The following is a 20,972-nucleotide window of genomic DNA, read 5'->3' on the forward strand; positions in this document are numbered from 1 at the left end:
CCTTTCTTCTAACAGGAGCTGTAATTTCTAGACTCTCTATTTTCCCTTTGTGTGGGGCAGTGTGTCCTTCAGGCTTCTTCTGGCCCCTTGCCAGCCTCCAGCCCCTTTTCCTGCACCACCAACAGCTGATCCTCTGCGCCTGCCCCTCACCTCTGTTCCTCTGCTGTGCCAGGGACCTCCAGAGCAGGATTTAGGAATACATTTTATCTGTTCAAGGCCTACAAATGCTGACTGTGATGATGCAGATGTAGTGGATTAATAGCTGAATTCACCAGTATTTTGAACCAATGCCTTAATATTGGCAAAATGAACGAATATTAATTAACCATTATCACTTGCTGACATGTGCCCTTCCTTAATAACATTCAATATTCATGTATGTATGTATAGATATGTGTGTGTGTGTATGTATCTCTGCAGAGTGAATTAGCTGATGAAAATACATCTTTGGGCTAGTCTGTTCTTTCACTGACTGCTCTGAATTTATGCCTTTCCTCCATTCAGAGTGACTATTTCCTTGCAAATTTTTATTTAAATTATTGACTTACAGCAGAAATTACTGTATTATGCTTGAGCCAAATAACTTGAAATGTTTTTACAAGGCATTAATTGAACAGTTTTGACATTAAGGGCAGTGTTTGTTTTTATGCCAAGCAACTTTTGGGTGTGGGTTGGATTTTTGTGGCAGCTGAAGGCTAGATCTGGTCCTTGAAGTTTAGAGAATCTCAAACTGATAGAAATTAAGTGTCTATAAATTTGGGTATTGCCTACACTGCTGGAGGAAGGACTTGACAGGGAAAAACATGGATCAGAAATGAAGTTATGGTAATTCAGGATGTGATAGCATTTTTCTTCCTTGTAGAAGAACTCACTCTTGAATAAAATGCATCGAAGTGTTTTTCATTTTTTATTTCTTTCCCCAAAAAGTCCTTGGAAGTTCCGACTGAATTAATTCTACATTCTGCAGCTGTGGACAAAATTTGAATTTCTCCTAGGTCTAAAGTGACTTCAATGTCTCTAGAGCAAGGTTTTTGGTTAGCCCTCAGAGGAGTTTCCCTCACTGGTACCCTCAGTATATATGTGAGCATGTCTGCTCTCTCAGGTACATTTGCAGCTTTCTCTAAAGCCAATACTTTGGAAGTGCCATTCCTCCACGCTGGTTCAACATTTAGGTAAGAAATGTCTGTGATTGCCTTCTGGAGCTCTGTGTCTGCTACTGCCCTGCTGCTCTTCACACCATTTGGCTTTGTGAATGGGCAGCTAATTGGCAGCCCAGGAAGAAATGTGAGCTATTGCTTTACTCCTGTGGCTTTTATTTTGCTTTCAAGAGTTTCAGAACAGTTACACAGATCACTTCTGTTGGTGGTTTCTTTTTGATCTGTTGCTCTTGAAATCCAGTCTGTCCTATGTTAAAAGAGCAAAGGTAACAACCAAAATAAATATTTTCCTGTCTTCTCTTTCAGATAAAATTGAAGATGAATTAGAAATGACGACAGTGTGCCATAGACCTGAGGGACTGGAACAGCTTGAAGCACAAACCAATTTCACTAAAAGAGAACTTCAAGTTCTTTACAGAGGATTTAAAAATGTAAGAACAGTACTGCAGTCTAGTATGTATGTCCTCACTAGCCTCAACTGTTCAGCTTGATTTTGTATTATTCCTCTGCTAAGCATTAGTAGTTTTGTATTAGATCTCCCTTTCACAGCAAAATGAGCACAATCTGCCTCTCCATCTAATATTTATGACACTGCAATCTGCCTAAAACTGGGTTTGGATGAATATTCAGCACATAATGGTCTTATTAAACTTGTTCCCCAAATGTCAGCAAGCACACTTCAATTTCCTCAGCCGTGCCAGTATTTGAAAGTAACATGAAAATGTTTTTGTGGATACTTATATAAGCCATGTTGTCACCTCCTCATGTTCAAATATAAGTGGTCCTGTTCACTCATGATGAGCTGCCCAGCATGGAGATTTCATCCCTTCTCTAGCAGAAATCTTGCTCTTGTAGTAGGATCTTCATAGAGCACTTTAGGACTTTAAGGTCATGCATAAGTAGGGAATAAGGCTGGAGTGGCAGGAGCCAAAGCCAGATCTAAGGCTCAATGTGTTTTAAAACTGAGGAGACCAGAGAGAGGCTGCAGGTTTCTGGGCAGGCAGGCAGCAGAAATGAGTGACAGAAAAGCCAGCTGGCATGACAGGGTGTGCAGAGCAGCTCGGTGCCCAGTCTCATGAGCCACATTCCAGCCAGGCTCCCTGGAGCCCAGCCTGCCTCTGCTGCTGCCTCTCAGGGCTCCTCCCAACCAGGAGAAATGGATGGGGAACACTGAGGCTACATGGAGCAGATGCTTTATGGACCTTGAAGAGTGAGTACTCATTACATGTTTGCCTGAGGGTCAGGATTTAGTCACCCAGGTGGTTTGTGCCAGCTGATGTTTTAATGATGATTAACAGGTCAGAATCAAGCTGGCTCAATAAATACAGAATGGTTTTTATATTCTCTTGCAGGACAGCTCCAGCATTCAGAGACCATCACAGCAAAATGCTGACATTTCTCCGTCAAGTCTCTTGGGTAAAAACTTGTCCAAAGAAAGCTGAGCTACCTTAAATACAGGCAGTTGTGAGGAATGTGTGGGACTTTGAGAAGGGCCTTTCTTTTTGGCAGGTTTTTGAAATTCAATCAAATCACATTTCCAGTGTATATTTGACTTTCCCAAGGAGTCTGGAGGTTTCACCTTTTCTTTCACTGCTCACCTAGGTGGGCAAAGCACAGCTCAGCTTTCTGTATTTTCATTTGGTGCATGTGACATATTTGTTCAGCCTTTGCTGCACACAGGAGTCATTTCACCTGGGAAGTTGCCTAACTGAATACTGAATATCTCTTCATGCTTTTACCAGCCAGCAGGAAATCACCCAGCTTTTGAGGCAGAGCTTGGCAGGTTGACACTCCAATATGACACGACTGCTACAGAGGGAGGTTAAACCCAGTTTTGCTGAGATCTCTACAGTGCCTTCAGTATCACTGTGGGGTGGGAATCCTGTGTGGGAGAGCTCTGCTCTGTGCTGGGGGATCTGCAGCTGCAGGTGCAAACCAGCAAGGCAGATCTGGAGCATTCTGAGCACACAGGACATTTATCCCCTGCCATTCCCAGTTCTGTAGCACTTTGCACTACAGAGGCATTACCTCCCAAGGCAAGAGTGGCAGACAAGGGCTTGTGGCTTAAACCTAAGACATCACTGAAGGTCTTGGTATTAATTGGCAGTAATGGCAAGGTTTGGTTTATATCTGGATATTAGGCTGTTTTCATCCAGCTGCTCTGCACACAATACACACAAAGTTTCATATCTAAGGTATAAATTGACATGAAAATGCAGCTTTAACACTGGTAACCTGCAAATCCTGCTTTCAATGGCATGAGTAATTATGCACAGGAGGCAAAGTGGCTCAGCTGTTAACATATTTGCTATTGTACCAAACCATCTGTTCTTTGGGATGATGTTACAGTGCCATCTGGAGATTCAAAATCCCTATGGGAATACAGACATGTTCCTCCCTGGCTTATACTTATTGCTTTCAGTGATTGCACAGGTCCTGTTTAATCACAAGGCAGCACCTGGATAATGACAGAGCCATTTGCAGGAACTTGTGTAGGGCACAGAGGAGTGCAGAGGATTTGGTGTGCAGGAGCAGGGATGTTGTTCCTCCAAAGGCAGCTCAGCACAGCGTGGGCTGGCCTCTGAACTAGTGCCTGTCTGACCAGAGTCCTAATTCTCAGTACCTTTAAACCTGTTCTTTCTTTGTCTCTGAATTCTGTTCCCCCCTCCGTCCAAACCATCTCAGTCTTTACCCAGGGTATCACTAATCTGGTCTGGTGGTTTTGTCCCAGACTGGTAGAGGCTGAAATAAATTGACCTCCTGAGAAGCTGAGCACTCTAACTAGGTCTGTATTATTGCTGCCTTGCCAAATGTCCCCTCTCTTTGCCTTCAGCTTGCTTTTCCAGTTGGGAGAGGCTGCTGCCCTCCAGCCTCTCTTGGTTCCAGGACCAACAGTTCACATTTATCTTAGCAGGATTCTGCATGATGTGAATCTGCACATCATGCAGAATCTCCTTTGCACCTCTCTGGTAGCTGCAGTCAGACTGGAACCAGACTAACATGAGGTGTTTGGCCCCATCTCTTTGGCTGGGATTCTACAAAAGCAGAGTTACAGGCAAATCCAGCAGAGCCTCTGGTGGGTCTTGCCTTGGTACAGCTTGACAAAAGAAAATGCAATACCTTCTGTCTACAAAACCTCCAGAACTGTTTGAGCTAAACAGCAATTTTGGCACAGGAACAGAATGGCCATGAATAAGCACAGGCTGGAATTAGGAGTTTCTGCCCCCCAGAGGAGGAAAGTTTGGTGAGCAGTTATGGAATTGCAGGGAGGAGAGAAGGGAAGTATTTTTATTAATAAAATTGATAAATTGATGTCTAATGAAGTGACCAATAATACAGAGATTTGAGCTTGTTAATTCAGGATCTTCCACTTTGGCCATGTTTCTAAAGGCTTGCATTCCTTGGAATCAAGTACATGGATTTAGAAGAACTGGGGGTTTTGTGGGGTTTTTTGCTCATTTTGGGGCGGGGGCGGGGGGGGAGTTGTGCTGTAAGGGATAATTTCTTAATACTAAATCAGGAAACAGACAACCCAAAGAACTGCTGGGGCTGCTGGAGACATCCTTACCTTGCTTTAGTGTGAGTATTTTAGCAAATCTGTAATGAAGTGTAGTATGAGATGTAACAAAGCAGGATTATGGAGATTAAAGTGAGCAGTACAAGCAAGGGAGAAATGTTCTGATACTTTAATAATCCCCAAAACATCTCCAAAATGGAAGGACATAGAGCTACCAACTACATGGGATGTGTGGGAGCTTAAAAATGCAATTCTGGATTGGGTTTGTCTGTGGTCAGCTAACTTATTGGCTCTAATTTAGCAAAATGTGGCCCTGGGTACTCATCCTCATGTTCTGGCCAGGTGAGCTGAGGATGGTCTGACAGGCAGTCATGCTCAGCCCCCCTGCATCTCTGCTCTGCACATCTCTGAAAGCAATCCATGAAGTTTTTTCTGATTCCAGCAGAGGAAAAATGCAACAGCTGTTTTATTTTCCTTTTGGTTTTGTAGGTTGTTATGTTTGGTTTTTATGTGGATTCAGCTCCTTTGTGGTTTAGTGATTTAAAAGAAGAGGGTAAGTTCAGATGCACAGCTCTGTGTGCCAGAGCTTGATAGTCAGTCCTGGGAAAATGAGGGGTTTGTTCTGGGCTTGATGACAATACAAAAAAATAATGTTCACTGCTTGGCATTTTTAAATAATTCGTAAGTTAAGGAAATGAGAAGTGTTAACCTAAAACCCTTCTGTCAGAGGAAAGCCTTATGAATACTACAGTGCAGGACTGTGTTTTTCTTACTGACAAGATTTTTTTCTTGAATGAGTGAACCTTTATTAACTTCAGTGGAATTTAAACTGACACTAAGCTCACCTGTTCTGCTTCACAAGAGAGATTTCTTTCGAGTCAGCAGAATTAAGTAGTACTATAGCACTAATGAGGCCTCCTGAGCATTATTTGGCTCTTATAAAACAAAAATTGTGATCAATTAATTGCAAATGAATTGGTAGTAGCATATGTGTCTGAAAGCAATCCAGTTACAGAGAGCTAAATGGGCTGATCAATGTCAGCACTGCCTCTCCCCAGCACTCCTAGAGCTGTGATGCAAACTTTCATTTGGCTTCCAGATGGAGCATCAGAAGCAATAAGGATCATGTGGATAGTCAGCAAATTAAGCAAGCCCAATGACTAAATCTGCCAGGAAAGCCCTTGCCCCTGTGAGAGAGCACAGGCAGCAGCAGCAGCAGCAGCCACGTGCCCATCCCTGGTAATAAACAGAGGGAAGGACCTCAAGGACTCTGCAGTTGTGGGAAGCATAGAGAAAAGAATGATCAGTCCCTTGTCTACAAACCCTTGTCCCTTGTCTACAAACCATCTTTCAGCAGGTGAAGTTGTGGTTCTTAGAGAAAGTAACAGCTGTGTTACCAAGAGGACAGAAGGAAATAAATCTTGGTGTAGCACTGTGCTGGAAAGGATGGGCCAATTGTGCCAGGCTTGGTTTTAGAGAGAATGACAATTTGGTGAAATACTCAGCAAGTGCCTTGTGTGGTCTTGTAGCAACAGCATTTTAGTGACTAAGGAGAACACTTCTACCCAAGAATGGCTGTGGATACGGTTCTGGGTTTGATCAATGAATAAAAGATATCATAAATAAATATCAGATTGTTTGTTTAATGTATGTTAGCTTACAAGCTTCAGAAAACATGAAAGTTTAGGAAATATTTGGGAGAATCTCTTATGGTAGCTGTTAGCTTCTATTTAGTTATCTTCCTTGGATGATTTACAGATCTGCTTTACAGATGAAAAGTAACCAGTTTTTTGTGACAAGGAAACCAGGCAATGGGTGTTTTAGGAGCTTTGGAACAATTTGAGAATACTCATCTAACTAGGAACCTTGCAACCTACAAAATCTAGTGGCACATAGAAAGGCTGTCTAACTGTTTGCTCTGTCTAAACAGCAGTTCAGGACTATCAGGCAAGGCAGTAGGAGTCAGGTTCCAAGAATGGAAAGCTGGTTGCTCCTTGTGCAAAGGGTTACATGTTGTGAAGTTCCCAGCTGAAGAGCCTGTGTTAAAGTGAGGCAGGATCACAGCATGGCACAGAGTATAGAGTGAGTGCATGGAGTGAGTATAGTGCCAGGAACAGAGGAACTTTCTTGATCCTAAGTCTGTCCTTCAGCTCAGTATAAGCATCAAGCCAGGCTGTACATGCCAGTTCTGTGAGTTGTGTGAGAGTTGGCCTGCTCAGAGAATCCATCTCCAGCATGTCCTTCCATCAGGGACGGTGCTCTTTATCCCTCCTCCCTCCCTGATGGGAGCTTGGGCAATTCAATGGCTGAGGGGGGTCAGTGCAGCAGGACACAGACTCCAGGCTCTCTGTTGATCAGTGCCTCTGAGTATGGAAGGAAGCTGACTTTTCTGTGTCTGTAATTCTGTGTTTTGTGAAAAAGGCTGAGTGCTCTGGTTATTTTATTGGTTTGCTCTGGTTTTGGGTTTTTTTGGTTGATAGGCAAATTTGAGGAACAGTGCCATCAGCTGGGAAGTATTTTGTGTAACTGAAAACATGGTTAGACAGCAGTGCCTAAGGCTCTGTAATGTGCTATAGCAGCACTGAGCTGGTGGGGTGTGTTTATTATTGAGGTTTGTTTGGAAGGACTTACCAGTGTGCAGTGGACTGTTCACCTCTGTGGATCTGGAGTCAAGCTTCAGCCTGCTGCTGAGGATTTATGGGTTCATATCTGTGAAGGCATTAGACAGGGAGGTGTTAACTGGCATGAATATTATTTGTAATTATTAGATGAAAGCTTCATATGACAGAAGGCATGAGCTGGCTTTCTAGGTCATTCTATAAGAGAGCAGTGAAACCTTTGAAAACACAGTTAGAAATGTTGATAATGGTGAATCAGCTTTGTGAGATGCTTCAGATGAAACTGCAATCTGAACTACTTTAATTTCTCCAGCTGCACAGCCTCTGCATGCAGAGCACTGTTAGAACAGGAAAGTGATTTGACTGTGTTTTTCTTGATTCTCTCTCTCTCTTTTTTTTTTTTTTTTTTTTTTTTTTTTTTCCTCTCTCTTCTCCCTACAGGAATGTCCTAGTGGGGTTGTTAATGAAGAAACATTCAAGCAGATCTATGCACAGTTTTTTCCTCATGGAGGTAAGTGGAGTGCTTTGTGCCTGTCAGGGTTCTTGAAGCCTTAACATTGCCTACTGCCAGCTGGCTGCAAAACTGCTGCAGGTCATGTGTGTGAGAATGGGAATGGAGCTGAAGCTTTGAGGGCTTTTAGACAGAAACACAAACATCTAGGTAATAAAATTTTAGGCTCTTTGAACAGTTATTTCACACAGAAAAAACCCAATAAAGATTGCCCCTCAGTGTCAGCTCTTTATTCCCCAGGTCCAAAAGAGAAACTGCAGGGTGATGCTCTGTTCTATTCTGACTTTCTGTTGGCAGAAAGTGGAATTGCTTCCCCTCACTGTCTTTGCTTCCCTGCTGTTGGACTGCTGGGGAATGCAGTGTCTAGCACAGGAGGGCCCCAGACTTCTTTTTGGCCTGAAAATTAATCAGAATCTCCTTAAAATTCTTAACACAGTTTTTGGTTGATCAGTAAACTCCTGGCTACCTGAAGTGATCGTTTTTGGTGTTTATGTGACTACGACAGGGCCGTGTCATGAATGGGCATATTAAGGTATTGGATTAAATCTCTCAAATAATACATGTTCTTGCCTTTTAAAAACATCAAGAATCTATATATTCTAACTGGATATGTTCTGTGGAGATGCTGTTCTCAAATTGAAATAAATGGGTCATTTAAGTGGCATTTTAGAGACAGATTAAGTATTTGAGGCTTTCCAAAATATCCCACTCTGTACTAGCTGCAGAACACACTTTTTGGGGAATGATGATTTCTGCAAGGGTGTTTGTGTGCATGTGCATTTACTTAAAGCAGGCAATTGACAAGTGTTTTTCAACTGAATGTCAAAATAAACCACATTATTCTTATGTTTTACAACCCATGTGACCTCAAAGATGTACACCTATAAAAACTTTGCATTAAGTTTCAGTATGAACTTGATGATTTCCTGTTGGGATTTTCTAAACCCAGCAGTTTAAAATTCAAAAGGACAAAAATATGCCTGTGAGTGAGATTGCTTTCCAGCAGCCATGGGTCAAATTCAAGTAACTGGAGCAAGACCCTTCTGAAGCTGAGCATTCCCTGGGGGGGTCTCTGCTGTGTCTCCCACAAAACAAAAAGATAGAGAAAGGATGCTGCAGATTGCAGTTGCTCTTTGGTATTTTTGCTATGTTTCCCACCATTTGAACCAGAGACACTTTGGGATGGTTGGGGGCTTTCTGCTCATTCTTTCAGGTACTGCCTCAAAATCCAAACAGCTTCTACTGCAATAAAAGCTTGTGCATTTCAAGGCTGTTTTAAAGGAGGTGCCAGGATTTTGCAAGTCCATGATAACATTTACTGGTTCATAGACTATCTGGCAATGCTTCAGGGCTGAGTTATATACAGGAGGGAAATGCATTCATGACTTGTTTGGAGGCCTGAGTGCATGGTGAGCTGCTGTCCCTGCCCTTGTGCCTTTCAGATGCCAGCATGTATGCACATTACCTCTTCAACGCCTTCGACACTGCCCAGAACGGCTCCGTGAAGTTCGAGGTGATTGCTTTGCCTCTTCCTTCCATGCCACTTTCTCAGTTTTGTGTTTTTAGGCTTTTCTGTCCAGTCTTCATTGCAAAGTAGTAGCACTTGTTGGATTAAAGGTTGGAGGTTTCAGTCTAAAGTCAGTAGATGTTTTCAAATCTGGTTCACTTTAGTTTATGCAGATGCAGTTCCATGTCAGTAAAGAAAGATCTAGATTGGGCTAAGCAGGATCAGAGGGAGAAAGTGCAGAAGTTAATGCAGTAGAGAGGAGTGGCTGAGGAAAGTCCCATGTGAAATGAGATGAGGGACAAAGAGAACTTGATCTTGTACCTTCTGTAGTCATCATGCATTGCATGATGTGTTGAACAAGCACATATGGAAACGAAGTGCCCCTTTTAACTAAAAAGCCTGTTGCAGTGGCTACAAATGACCTCTTCTGCTCAGCCCATAGCTGTAGGAGTGCAGCATAGACAGCTATCTATCACAATAGATATATTGTCACAGACTTCTGGAGGATGAACTTCGTAGTTTTGAAGACTGTAAAACTCTATAAAACTACAAATCTTAGGCAGTCATGCCTTTGGTGTCAAGTGGCCAAAACCTGTAGTAATTTCCAGGTAATACTGGGAAATGTGTTCATTCATTAAATGTAAAATGGGGGTGTTTCCATATGTGCCTGTGTGTCTCTGTGGCAAAGGCTGCAGTGAGAGATTTGCATGGGACAGCTCCTCAATAATTAAAGGTGTTCAGAAACCTAAACCGACTGAGAACAGAAAAATGCTGTTAAAATAACAAACAAACAAAAACAAACCTAGAAAATGCTGAACTTTAATTCCTGGCATGTCTGTCTCTTAACCGGTTGCCAAACGTGAGAGTTTTGTGCCCTTTTTTTGTATTGTTCAACAAATTCAGGTTCCTTGGAGGCTTGGCAGAAAGGAGCAGAGGTTTCTAAGCAGTGCTGCACTGCCCCATGCAGAGCTCATGGAGGTGACTAAAGATATTAAATGAGTTATCAGGAGCTGTATAGCTCTGTTAGCCTGAAGCTCTGCCTGAGCTCTGCTGCTCTCAGTGCCCAAGCCACCATGCAGTATAGTTAGTAAGTCACAGTTATCAGAAGCAGTAACTTTACTGTAAGCAAAGAAAACCAGTTAAAATTATGTGTTCCACACAGTAATTAGTAGTGGGAATCACATCTGGTCAAGCCTGGCAGATTTTGGCAGTTAACAAAATCTCAGGCTCCCTGTGTCAGAGGAGTTTGTCTCTCAGATAGGATTTTTCTCCCCTTGCCAGTACATCAATCTGGAAGTAAGAAAGCATCAGTTCTACTTCCACAGGCACAATCCAGCTGTGTTTAACCAGGTCATGATAATCTGAATGACAGCTCCTTGCAGCAGGGAGGAGAAAGGCCACTGGAGCATCTGGCAGTGCTCTTTAAAACCAGACATATCAGTGAAGGCTTCAACCATTGAGTTCAGTCAGAAAGGACACATCTTTGGAAAAGGAAGCCAAAAGAGGTTGATAAGCATATGCTACATCCTAAAAATATAAATCTTATGACTGGCATTGTATAAAGAGGGTGACTTAGAAAAGGATGTTATGAGAATTCACACATTTCTGTCTGCCCCAAACCAGGATTTTGTGATGGCATTGTCCATTCTGCTACGGGGAACTGTTCACGAAAAGCTGAGATGGACATTTAATCTGTATGACATAAATAAGGATGGCTATATAAACAAGGAGGTAAGGCTGTTCCTGACAAATGAGGTTGATTTTAGAAGGGAGAGGTGATTGGGTTTTGTTGCAGAACGCAATTAATTTTTCATGCAGCTAATTAAATGCAAATCAGAGTGGACCCAAGCATTTGTCTATGTCTAAGCAAAGTGCACAGTGATCTGATTGCATGATTTTCTAGGCTTATTTCCCTGTATTATGGTACCTTTAATGAATTGTGTTAGCCAGGAGCAAAATGCTGGTTATAGCTCTGAGCCACATAACCTTTGTGAAGGGGAGGGTGATGGTGGCAGTACTTGGTGATTGAGGCTCAAGGGCTTGCTTTCTGCACAGGGAGATACTGTGGGGGTCATCTGAAGCAGTACAAGCCTCTAGCACCACTCCCAAATCCTGCATTGTCATCTTTTTTAACTTCTTACCTGGTGTTGCTTATTCCCGTTATGGGGAGCCTTGGTTTTGAGCATGGTGACCTTGAATATGTGTCAAATACATCTTGGTCCACTCGAACCTATTGTGCATGCCTGGAGGGTTTGCAGTTACTGCCACTGGTCCTGGAGCTGAAGGGCAATTTGTGCAAGGTGTGGGGAGGGAGCAGGTCCCCAGTTCAGCTGTGAGGGTCCCTGGCCCTGGAGGAGGCCCCTGGGACAGGGCTGGTGCCACAGTGCAGGGCTGAGCACAGCCCTTGCCCCCAGCAGCTGCTGTGTCAGAGCCAGACCAGGGGAGGGGAGGGAGCCCTGGGAGCATGTGGCACGGCAGGGGCAGAGGGAAGAGTTCTTTCTGTAGGATCTTTGTGTGTCTGGTACATGTGTCTCCATGCACATGCACAGGCAGTCCAGGGGGGTTTGTCATAGGAGATGAACAGAAACAGACTCTCGTTTATCTTAATTTCCTTTTTGTGTTTGTGCTGGCATGCTGCCATGGCAGGAAATGATGGATATCGTAAAGGCAATTTATGATATGATGGGAAAATACACATATCCAGTACTCAAGGAAGATGCACCAAGGCAGCATGTAGAAGTGTTTTTCCAGGTACCTGGGTTTTGATGGGTTTTTCTTAACACTTGAGCTATGCACTGGTAGATTTTCCTGTCAAATTTGGTCTATACCTCGTTATATATTCCAGAATAAACCCTAGCAACCACTCAGCCTAGCATTGTAATGCCTGCTGATTTCCTGGCTCCAGAGGTGTCCCTAGTCTCTTAGCTTGACCCTTTGCCTTGGGATGTGCCACATCCAGTAAGGCTGAAGTGTCTGCATGTGTTGCAGTCCTTCTGTGCTGCTTCTCTCAACTGCCCTAAGGACTGACAGGAGTGTGGGTGGGAGTCAGTCAGGCAGAGAATAAATAAATGATGGAATAAGGGCAGAGGTTCTGGTGGGTGTCAAGAAGGCAGTTAGAGATGACCTCAAAAGTGCTCCAAATCCCAGAGGAAACAAGTCCTTAGCAGCCAGCCAATCCAGCTCTGGGTCTGTGGGCTAAGCTTGTTAAGTACCCAGCTTTATTCAGGTTGCATCAACTAAAAGACTAAACTATAACAATAGTTTACCAATGTAAACTAATTTTTACATTATTTTATTTTCCAGAAAATGGATAAAAACAAAGATGGAGTTGTAACTCTAGATGAGTTTATTGAATCGTGTCAGGAGGTAAGGACTAAATTATAACTGCAAGGAAAGCTCAATCTCATGTTACACCATTTGCTTCCCTTCGGGTAAACTCTAGTTGAAACAAGATGCTGCTCAGGATCCTGGATTTTCCTTACTCTGTGGAAAAAAAAAAAACAACCCTCAAACCAAACCAGCTTCAAGCCTGAGTTTGTGATGCCCTGTGAAGCCTGTGACTCTATAGTGAGGTAGAGTCAGGCAGAATATGGGAGATGATGTCTTCATGTGTAGTGCTGGTACCAGTGCTTTTATTTTCCTGAGTGGACTGCAGTGCCTGATTCTTCAGACAAGCATAAAACTATAGAGAAAGCTCTTAACTATCTTAGGTTGTTTGGGGTTTTTGTTTATTTGGTTTTGGTTTTTTGGGGTTTTTTTCCTTCATTTTGAAAGTCTGCTGTTTCTGTGTGCTGTCATTTTCAAGTACCACATTGCTGGAACTGCCCAGGGCGTGTCTCAAATTCTTGCAATCACAACATTGAATTCTAAAACCAGTTAATATTTTCATGGTCAAAAATTAAAAGCAAATGCTGTCATCATAGCAATGATTTTAATTTTTCCTCTGTTTTGGAAGTAAGCCACCTCTTGCAAATTCCATATATGAGGTTGGCTGTGATAATTTTTTGCTGGTACTTTTAGCCAATGGCACAAAGAAGCATCTGCATTACCATGCAATTGGCCAAATGTCTGTTGTCTAAGACCTTGATTGTGTGAATATTTGCTCAGAGATCTCTCTAATATTTGACCAGTACAATAATGGTGTAAAATAATGGTGTCAAAAACCCCGTCTGCCTTTTAGAATCCTTACATTGGTGCATAGAATTGCATCTTGGCCCTTTTGTGCATTTTATCTTACCTGGAAAATTTTTTTCCAGTTCTGCAGTCAGACAGCTCTTCTGTCCATGAGCAAGGGGAAGCAGCTCCCTGTGGAGGGCTGGGCTGGCTTCTGCTGATTTGATGTCACACGTGGCTCTGGCCCATCCAGGCTCAGTCAGGGACTTCAGGCAACAAAATCCTTGTTTAGCAGATGCATAATGGGAGGCTAATGTGTATTTCATTCTTGCTCCCTCCTGATTGTTTGTCTAATTTTTGGCATCATCTTTATTCTATCATTTGTATTGTGTATTATTCTTCATGTTCTTAAATTGCCTGTAGGTGTGTGTAGGATCAGTAGTCTCAGGATTGAAGCAGCTTTACTTTACCTGTAACTGTTATAGTTTTAATTCTCTGTCCCCATTTGGGTTTGGTTCCTTCTGCTGCCATCCTGGCATTGGGAGCTAGGCAGGCTGATGCACTGTCAGCTGCTGTTTCCTGGCAGGCAGGAGCAAGCCCTGCAACACCAAGATTTATTGTTTATCTTGATGAAAAACAAACCAAAGTGCACAGCAGTGCTCACCTGTGCCATTGCAGCTGCTCTGGCTTGTGGACAGTGAAGCCCTGGCATGACCCTGGAGAGGGTGATTGGCTTCCTGTGCCAGGTGATGTCTGCCACTCACTGAGTGAGCAGTGACAGGGATGATGCAGCCTCACAAAACAACTGAGGAATGCAGTGCAATAGATCTCTTAAGCTGCTCAATGTGGAAAATTATTTTCCTGTTGCAGGCAAACAGCTGTTCTAACTTTTGGAATAGCTGAATTCCCAGGGGGGAAAACCATCATTATGTTTTTGAATACTATTCTGGTTCTTATTTCAAAGTAAAATTCCAATACTTCAGGAGAAGTAGCCCAGGATTTTCCTTGTGTCTGTAACTCTAGGAGCCTCAGAGAGGCTGAGGTTGCACAGATTGCATGTGTTTTGTGTTTGAGCTGGAATTTCTGGCAGGAAGTGCTCCCTCAAGGCAGTTTACTTGTTGGTTCAAAACCTGCCATTTCATTTGGAGTTGTGCAGCACATTCACCAAGAGCCTGTTTGCACACCCAGGGTCAGGGACACCTGAGGGCTGAGCACAGGCACCAGCCCAGTGCCCTGCCCAGCACAGCCTGTGCTGCATGTCAGGCTCAGGAGAAATCCCTGTGCCTGGTGTGCCCCAAACCAGCCCAGGGCTGAAGCACTGGCCAGCTGCTGTGCTGAATCGGGGCCTGGGCACTGAACCAGCCCCAGCTCCCAGGGGGGAAAGTTCCCAGAGCCAGGCTGCTGCCTGCAGGAGTCTCTGCACAGCTCCCTGGTGCCAAGGCAGAGTTACAGATTGTGCTTGTCCACGCTGGTTTCATGGGAATATCTTCTCCTTGCTTTCAGGATGACAATATCATGCGATCCTTGCAGCTCTTTGAGAATGTCATGTAACCAGATGAGCACTGGAGGAGTCGAGACTTCTGTGTAACAAAGATCTCCTTTCTGGGTGAAAGATTTTACAATTGAGCCATGTCCAGTGTGTGAGGATTTTGTATGACGTCCAACCAAATGGCAACTGAGTGCAACCAATCCCACCGCTTCTCCCCAGAAGATGCTGGTGGACCTTTGTTTCGTTTTGGAAGCATGTGAATATTTTAATAAATCCCGACAAGAGAGAACTGCTGCTCGAAGTTCAATGAGTAATACAGAGCATTGTTTGCTAGGCTCAAGTCCTGCTTTTAATCTAGCAAGCTTAATTCCCTATGATAGCACATGTTGACAGCTATTGGCCATCTACTGCAAGTGACATCTCAGTCCATACCTCTGTTCAGCACAATATTCTGTGGATGCCTTGCCTTTAATCTGCTTTGACAAAACCCCAATCTACCAGGGCAGTCTGTGAAAAAATATGAACAGTCAATGTACCTAGGACATTAAACAGACAGCCCATGTAGCCAGTACCCCCATTCCTGCAGAGATCCTGCTTATCCTCTCACATGCACTGGTGCCACCACACTGAGTTCAGTGGAGTTCTTCCTGAGCATTTTAACCAGGTGATTTTCATGCCAGGGTGAGCCAGAAAGGAGCAGAACGTGTTGCACTTATTAATATAAAAGTACAGAAGAAATTCTGTTCAGGGATGGGAAGTTCCCAAGAGACCAGGCAGGTGTGTAAGGGCTGGTACAGGAAGATGAACACCTGCTGTGGTCTCAGCCACCTGCTGAGTTCCAGGAGCACTAGGTGATGCTCCACTGTGCATCTCAACAGCACCCTGGCCATGTGCTCTGGTCCTTTTGCTGTAGTTTGGCACACACTTCCTAGGTTCATCACTGGATGTTACAGTCTTGCTCCTTTATGGATTTATTTAAGCTTTCTTGTTTGATTTAGTGAATGACAAAGATGCATCTGTGTTTCTACATACAGACCTTGGCACCCAGAAAGTGCTCAGTACATTTGGCTGGGAGCTCTTGAATTGTTATTAGCCTCAGAATCAGCTGCCAGGCCTGTATTTTTTTCCTAATGGCTGTAGCATGCCTTGTACAAGCCCCATCTCTTTGCTAATGCCACGTAGAGTATTGGTTTAGGGGTTTGGTTTTTTAATTAATAAAACAGAAAAGGTCATGTAGTGAATTTACACCACAGTTGGGTGATTGGTCAGCTGGGGGATGTCAGAGCTTTCTGTGAAGAAGCCTCTTACACTAGAGTGCCATTGCCATCTCCAGGCAGACAATGGCTGAGAAGGGAAGGAGGGAGAAGCCAGCTTTTCCAGCTGCTCAAACCATGCAGATGGGACACTCCCTGCCATAGTGCTGCATCACTCTCATCCAGTAAGCATCTGTTTTTATTGCATCACATACTGTATTACAGACAAACTGTTAGTACTGAAGATATATTTATAAAGTTATGTAAGTGGAAGGTTTTTTACAATACAGAATATATAGAATGCCTCAGTTCTGTAGCCCTAATTTTATAAAAATTCAATCTGTTGAAGTATTCCTGATTACAGACAGATGTAGGTCTGTATAATGGTAATGCCAATTCCCCAAGATGGGGTATTTTCCCCTTTTACTGTGCTCTGCCATACACTTCTGTGTAGTCTTAACTTTATTTCTTTAAGTTGTCCCCTTGTCAGCAAAAGTGCTGTTCAAGGGAACTTAAATGTCTGCAGGGATGACACCTTATGAATGACATCTTGTTTACTGCCTTTCATACAAATACCATTAATGAATTCCTCCCAGCAGCAATCCAGCAGCTCTGGTGAGGGGCTGGGATTTGCAGGAGGGATGCCATGCTGTGGGAGTACCTTTCCTCCAGTTGCTGGGTAATGTCATTTAGGCTTTATTTAACAGGCACTTGGTAAAGACATCAGTTGTAGCTGAAATAATACACAGTTTACACCACTCCTTCTTGATTCTTTTTGCAATTACTTAGGCAAATGACAGAATTTAATACAATTACCAGGTTTTCCCTCCCTCAAAACTGCTTAGTCTATTATTCTAAGCAGTTCACTTTAGCAGAGGGAGAAGTAGTCAGGACAATGGAAATTGAGCATTTGAATCAGGCTAGCACAGTGCCTTTTTCCTCTAATAGTCTTGCTTCAAGGGTGCTTAGGAGATGGCACATACAGACAGAAATGTTTGGAATGTGCCCTTTTCAAAAGAAAATGTTATTAGTTTCATGATGCCACTGTCCCTGAAGACAAATTAATTTCTGGAGTTGCTGTGATGAATTTGGCCTCAGCTGTGTTTCCTGGCCCTGCTGGCAGCAGTTCTGTGGGAGCTGCCTTTGTCACCAGGGCTGTCACTGCTTTGTCCTGAGTGTGACTCCAGCTGAGCAGCAAACATCTGGTGTCACTGTCAGTGCATGCTGACTGCATTGCTGAAATCAAGTAGTAGTACTGACCCTGCACTTCTGCCATCTCCTTGCTGCTCCACTGTGCCTGCTTTTCACTGCCAAGAGCCATGAGGGTGCATCAGGTAGAGGAGATGCTGACAGCCACACTGAGTCTGTCCTTAGAGGATAACGAGCTTTGATGTGGATCCCACCAGAGCCAGAGCCCTCCCACACACCCCTGATGTTCAGCCTGGGTTGAGCTCTGTGCTCTACCTGAAGCCCACAGTAGCTGAGACAGGGGGACTTGCAAAGTGTCAGCCACAGCTGTGTTTTCCCAAAGCTCAGATTGCAGAATCTGTCTGGGGCAGAGTCCTTGCCATTGCAAAGCCAATTCTTTCCCTGCTCCCACTTGCAGCTGGAGGCTGGGATGCACCAGTTCATAGCAGGTCTCTGGGTTTTCCATCAGCAGCATCTGTCCATGGCAGGTGAGACATCAGTGACTGTGAGAGATGCTCTCTGCATGGAAATGGCTTTGGGTTTGTTTTTCATGTTTTCTGTGAATGTTACTCTACTGTAAACTTGCCAAGCCTCCGCTTGCTCATAAACGAGGCTTGCAATATTTATGACAAACACTAGTACAGATTTCTAAATAAAACACACTATGCTACTCCTGTCTCCCACCCTCATCAATTCTCCTGCCAGTAGGCAGAAGGCAGTTCCTGTTACAGTCAGATTCTCTGTCAGTGCTATCAACTGTGCACATTTTCTCCAAGTTATGAATGTTTAAATAATGTCTGAATCAGGACTCTGTCTGTTTCACTAGTTACAAACATTAGTCTGCATCTTCATGCCAGCATTTTATAGAGAAAGCCTTTCTAACATGCATTTTAGGTAACATTCTGTTGACAAATAGGAATGTGATAAATGATACTGAAAAAAAAAAGAAAACTAAAAAAACCCCGTGCCTGTTCTGTGGCTGTTTGTTTTCCTGTTCCTCTGAATGCAATGCAATATTGTGATTAATCATGAGCCAAGCTAAAAGCTTGAGACACACATACCCTGAGGTTAAGGCATTGTGGGCAGTGGCATTTCCTGACTGCAATATGTGTTGAGAACAAACACCCTTGTGTCCATGGGTCTTCTCTGATGAGATGGTAGCAGCAGTGTGTCAAACTTTTCTTCTTCTTTATGGAAGTGCCATGAAAGACCTAGGGAAATGTGCAAATAATGTAAATTGTGATAACTAAAGCCATGTTAATGGATCAGCCATGTATAGCTTCACTGTTACAAATGCTATTCTCTGATGGCAATTTGTATTCAATTTTGTTAAATGGTTTTTAAAACGTTGGTTTTAATAATAAAAAAGAAATATCTGTAGGAGAGTGTCCTTTTTTAAACCCAATGTGTATTTTTTCTCAAGGGACACTGTCAGGTTAAAGATTTGCAATGAAACTTTTAAAAGTGGGACTCCAGCATGTATCCATGTGCATGGGGGCTGTGAAAATGAACTGTGTTGTGAGCCAGCACTTACATGCCAATAATTTATTTGCATTACTGATTCAGGGGTGCTCTTACACTTGATGTGGTGACATACACTGAACTGATAGTTTGGCTCTTCTGTAAAGTTCACAAATTCTTCTACCTGCACCACTGATAGTAACTTAGGGTACTGGAAACTGAAAGTTTCAGGCATGTCTCTTCCCTTCCACAGTTCTCCTTAAGTATAAGCAGGAAAGCAGACAATCACATTGAAAAATAATGCAAACACTATTTTATGTTATAAGTAAGAAAAATAGCCCAAAACCTCACAGTGTCCCTTTAGCTTTGGTTCATTGTAAGCATCCATTCTGACACATGGAGCAATGCAGAAGCAATTTTGCCAGACTATATATATGCGTGTACATATATATATATATATATGTTTGTTAAACTCCATTTTGTAGGGTATTATCTGTCTACCAGTACATCCCAGGAAAAAGAACATTCATCCATGCAGAAATATGAAAATAAAGGTGTCTGTGTGAAACGTGGTCTTGGTGTCACTGCAGTGCCTTCCCAGCACCCGCTCCCGCAGGCACCTCCTGCTCCCAGAGACAGCAGGGCCCTCTGGACAGTGCCAGGCTGGAATTCTTGCTCCCTCTGCCAGAAGAAGGTGTGCTGGCTGCCTGTTCAACACCTCTCACTCCCTGGGATGTGTCCCAGCTGCTGCAGGCAAAGCAGGCTCGGTCTCAAAGCACGTGCGTAGCTTTGTGTTTGCTTTTTGCTGAGGTTTGTTCAAGTGGCTGGTGAAGCCTGAGTTACTGCTGTGAGGTATTGGACAACTCTGGTTTTATTCAGAGCCCTGTTGCAGTCTGAGTATCTCCTCCTGCTGCTTCAGGAGTCCAGTCCAGGATGGAAGGGCAATGGGGAGGGAGCAGCTCTGCACTGGCGTAGGGTCTCTCACTCTGGAGCACAGGGGGGTACCCTCAGGCATGTATCACAACTCAGCATATGAAAGGTTACTTTTGAATCCAATTATAGCTTCTATTTTTTTTTTTTTTCATTACTGAGAGATTAATTCCATAACCTTTGCTTAACCATGCAGGTGCAGCAAACTGCAAAGGGAGGAGGCCTGGACACGTTGGCACATGAAATGCTTCATCACATCATGTCTGCACTGTGTGGGAGCAGGCATAGGAGCTGCAGGAGCAGAAATTCTGTGTGATGGAGAGCTGGTGATGGAGCCTGCCCTGCTGCTTGGCCAGGAGAGGCTGGTTCTCTACAAGCAGCAGCATTGTCCCCATTGCCCTTCAGGAGGTGGGAAACATGGCCTGAAGATCTCCAGAGCCTCAGTGGGTGTTGATTATTTCCAGCCAGTTCTGTTTAAACTTCTCTTGTTGTCCTGCAGAGGAAAGGTCTGTCTTCCTCCATCTCTTCTTGTAGAGACTGGGAATTGCTATGGGGCTCTGACTGGAAGCCAGGAAAGTGCCTCCTGAACACAGGGGGAGTTGTCCCATTGCCTGGGATGTTCTTCTGGGGACTCAGCTGCTGTTCTGTCCCTGTGCACAGCAGCCTGTGAGGAGCCTGAGGGGCATGGGGTGCTCCACACTCCTTGTTCAGGACAAGGCTTCTGCAAGGGCTAGACAGGGCTCCTGGTGGTGGGGAGAGGAGGGTGTTTCCTTTAGAGCCTGGGACACTTCCAAAGTTGCTTGTTGGTATTTGCACCCGATGCCATGGAATGGAGAAGGGGACCAGCACCAGTGCACAGTTCCCCTTGCAGGAGCCTGCTCTGCTCTGAAGTCTGGCTGCAGAAGATGGGCCTGGATGGTCACTGCCCTCACCCAGGTAACAGAGCACGAGAATGAGCCTGAGCACTCCTGGCAGCCACGAGCTCCCTTTCCTACAGCACAGCTTTTCTCAGGACATCCCCAAAGGCAGCCCAGTTCTGCCTGCCTCGATGGAGCACACCAGGATGCACTGCCCAGTGCTTTAGGGTCTGTGTTTGCTCTTGACATTGCTGAGAACCAAAGAGTGAATACACTGATGTTGTGGAGGATGCAGGGGAAGGACCCACTGCTAGTAATATCCAGTCATGTCATTGTTAAAATGTCTGTGAAAAGTTAGTGCTGATCCCAGG

The 20,972-nt window shown here is 44.0% G+C and overlaps 1 protein-coding gene across 3 annotated transcripts in view; it reads left to right on the forward strand.

Moving 5' to 3' along the window:
* The window catches only part of LOC130258692 (Kv channel-interacting protein 1), a 236,706-nt gene extending 217,303 nt beyond the window's left edge, over positions 1-19,403 (forward strand). For all 3 annotated transcript variants that reach the window (XM_056502313.1, XM_056502315.1, XM_056502314.1), the window contains exons 2-8: positions 1,464-1,588; positions 7,734-7,803; positions 9,246-9,316; positions 10,934-11,041; positions 11,957-12,061; positions 12,614-12,676; positions 14,927-19,403. In XM_056502313.1, the coding sequence (XP_056358288.1) occupies positions 1,464-1,588; positions 7,734-7,803; positions 9,246-9,316; positions 10,934-11,041; positions 11,957-12,061; positions 12,614-12,676; positions 14,927-14,974 (590 nt within the window). In that variant the 3' untranslated portion in view covers positions 14,975-19,403. The remainder of the gene's footprint in view (positions 1-1,463; positions 1,589-7,733; positions 7,804-9,245; positions 9,317-10,933; positions 11,042-11,956; positions 12,062-12,613; positions 12,677-14,926) is intronic.
* Positions 19,404-20,972: the final 1,569 nt, after the last annotated feature.

This window comes from Oenanthe melanoleuca, chromosome 13 (genome assembly GCF_029582105.1).
Source record: "Oenanthe melanoleuca isolate GR-GAL-2019-014 chromosome 13, OMel1.0, whole genome shotgun sequence".
Classification (NCBI taxonomy): domain Eukaryota; kingdom Metazoa; phylum Chordata; class Aves; order Passeriformes; family Muscicapidae; genus Oenanthe; species Oenanthe melanoleuca.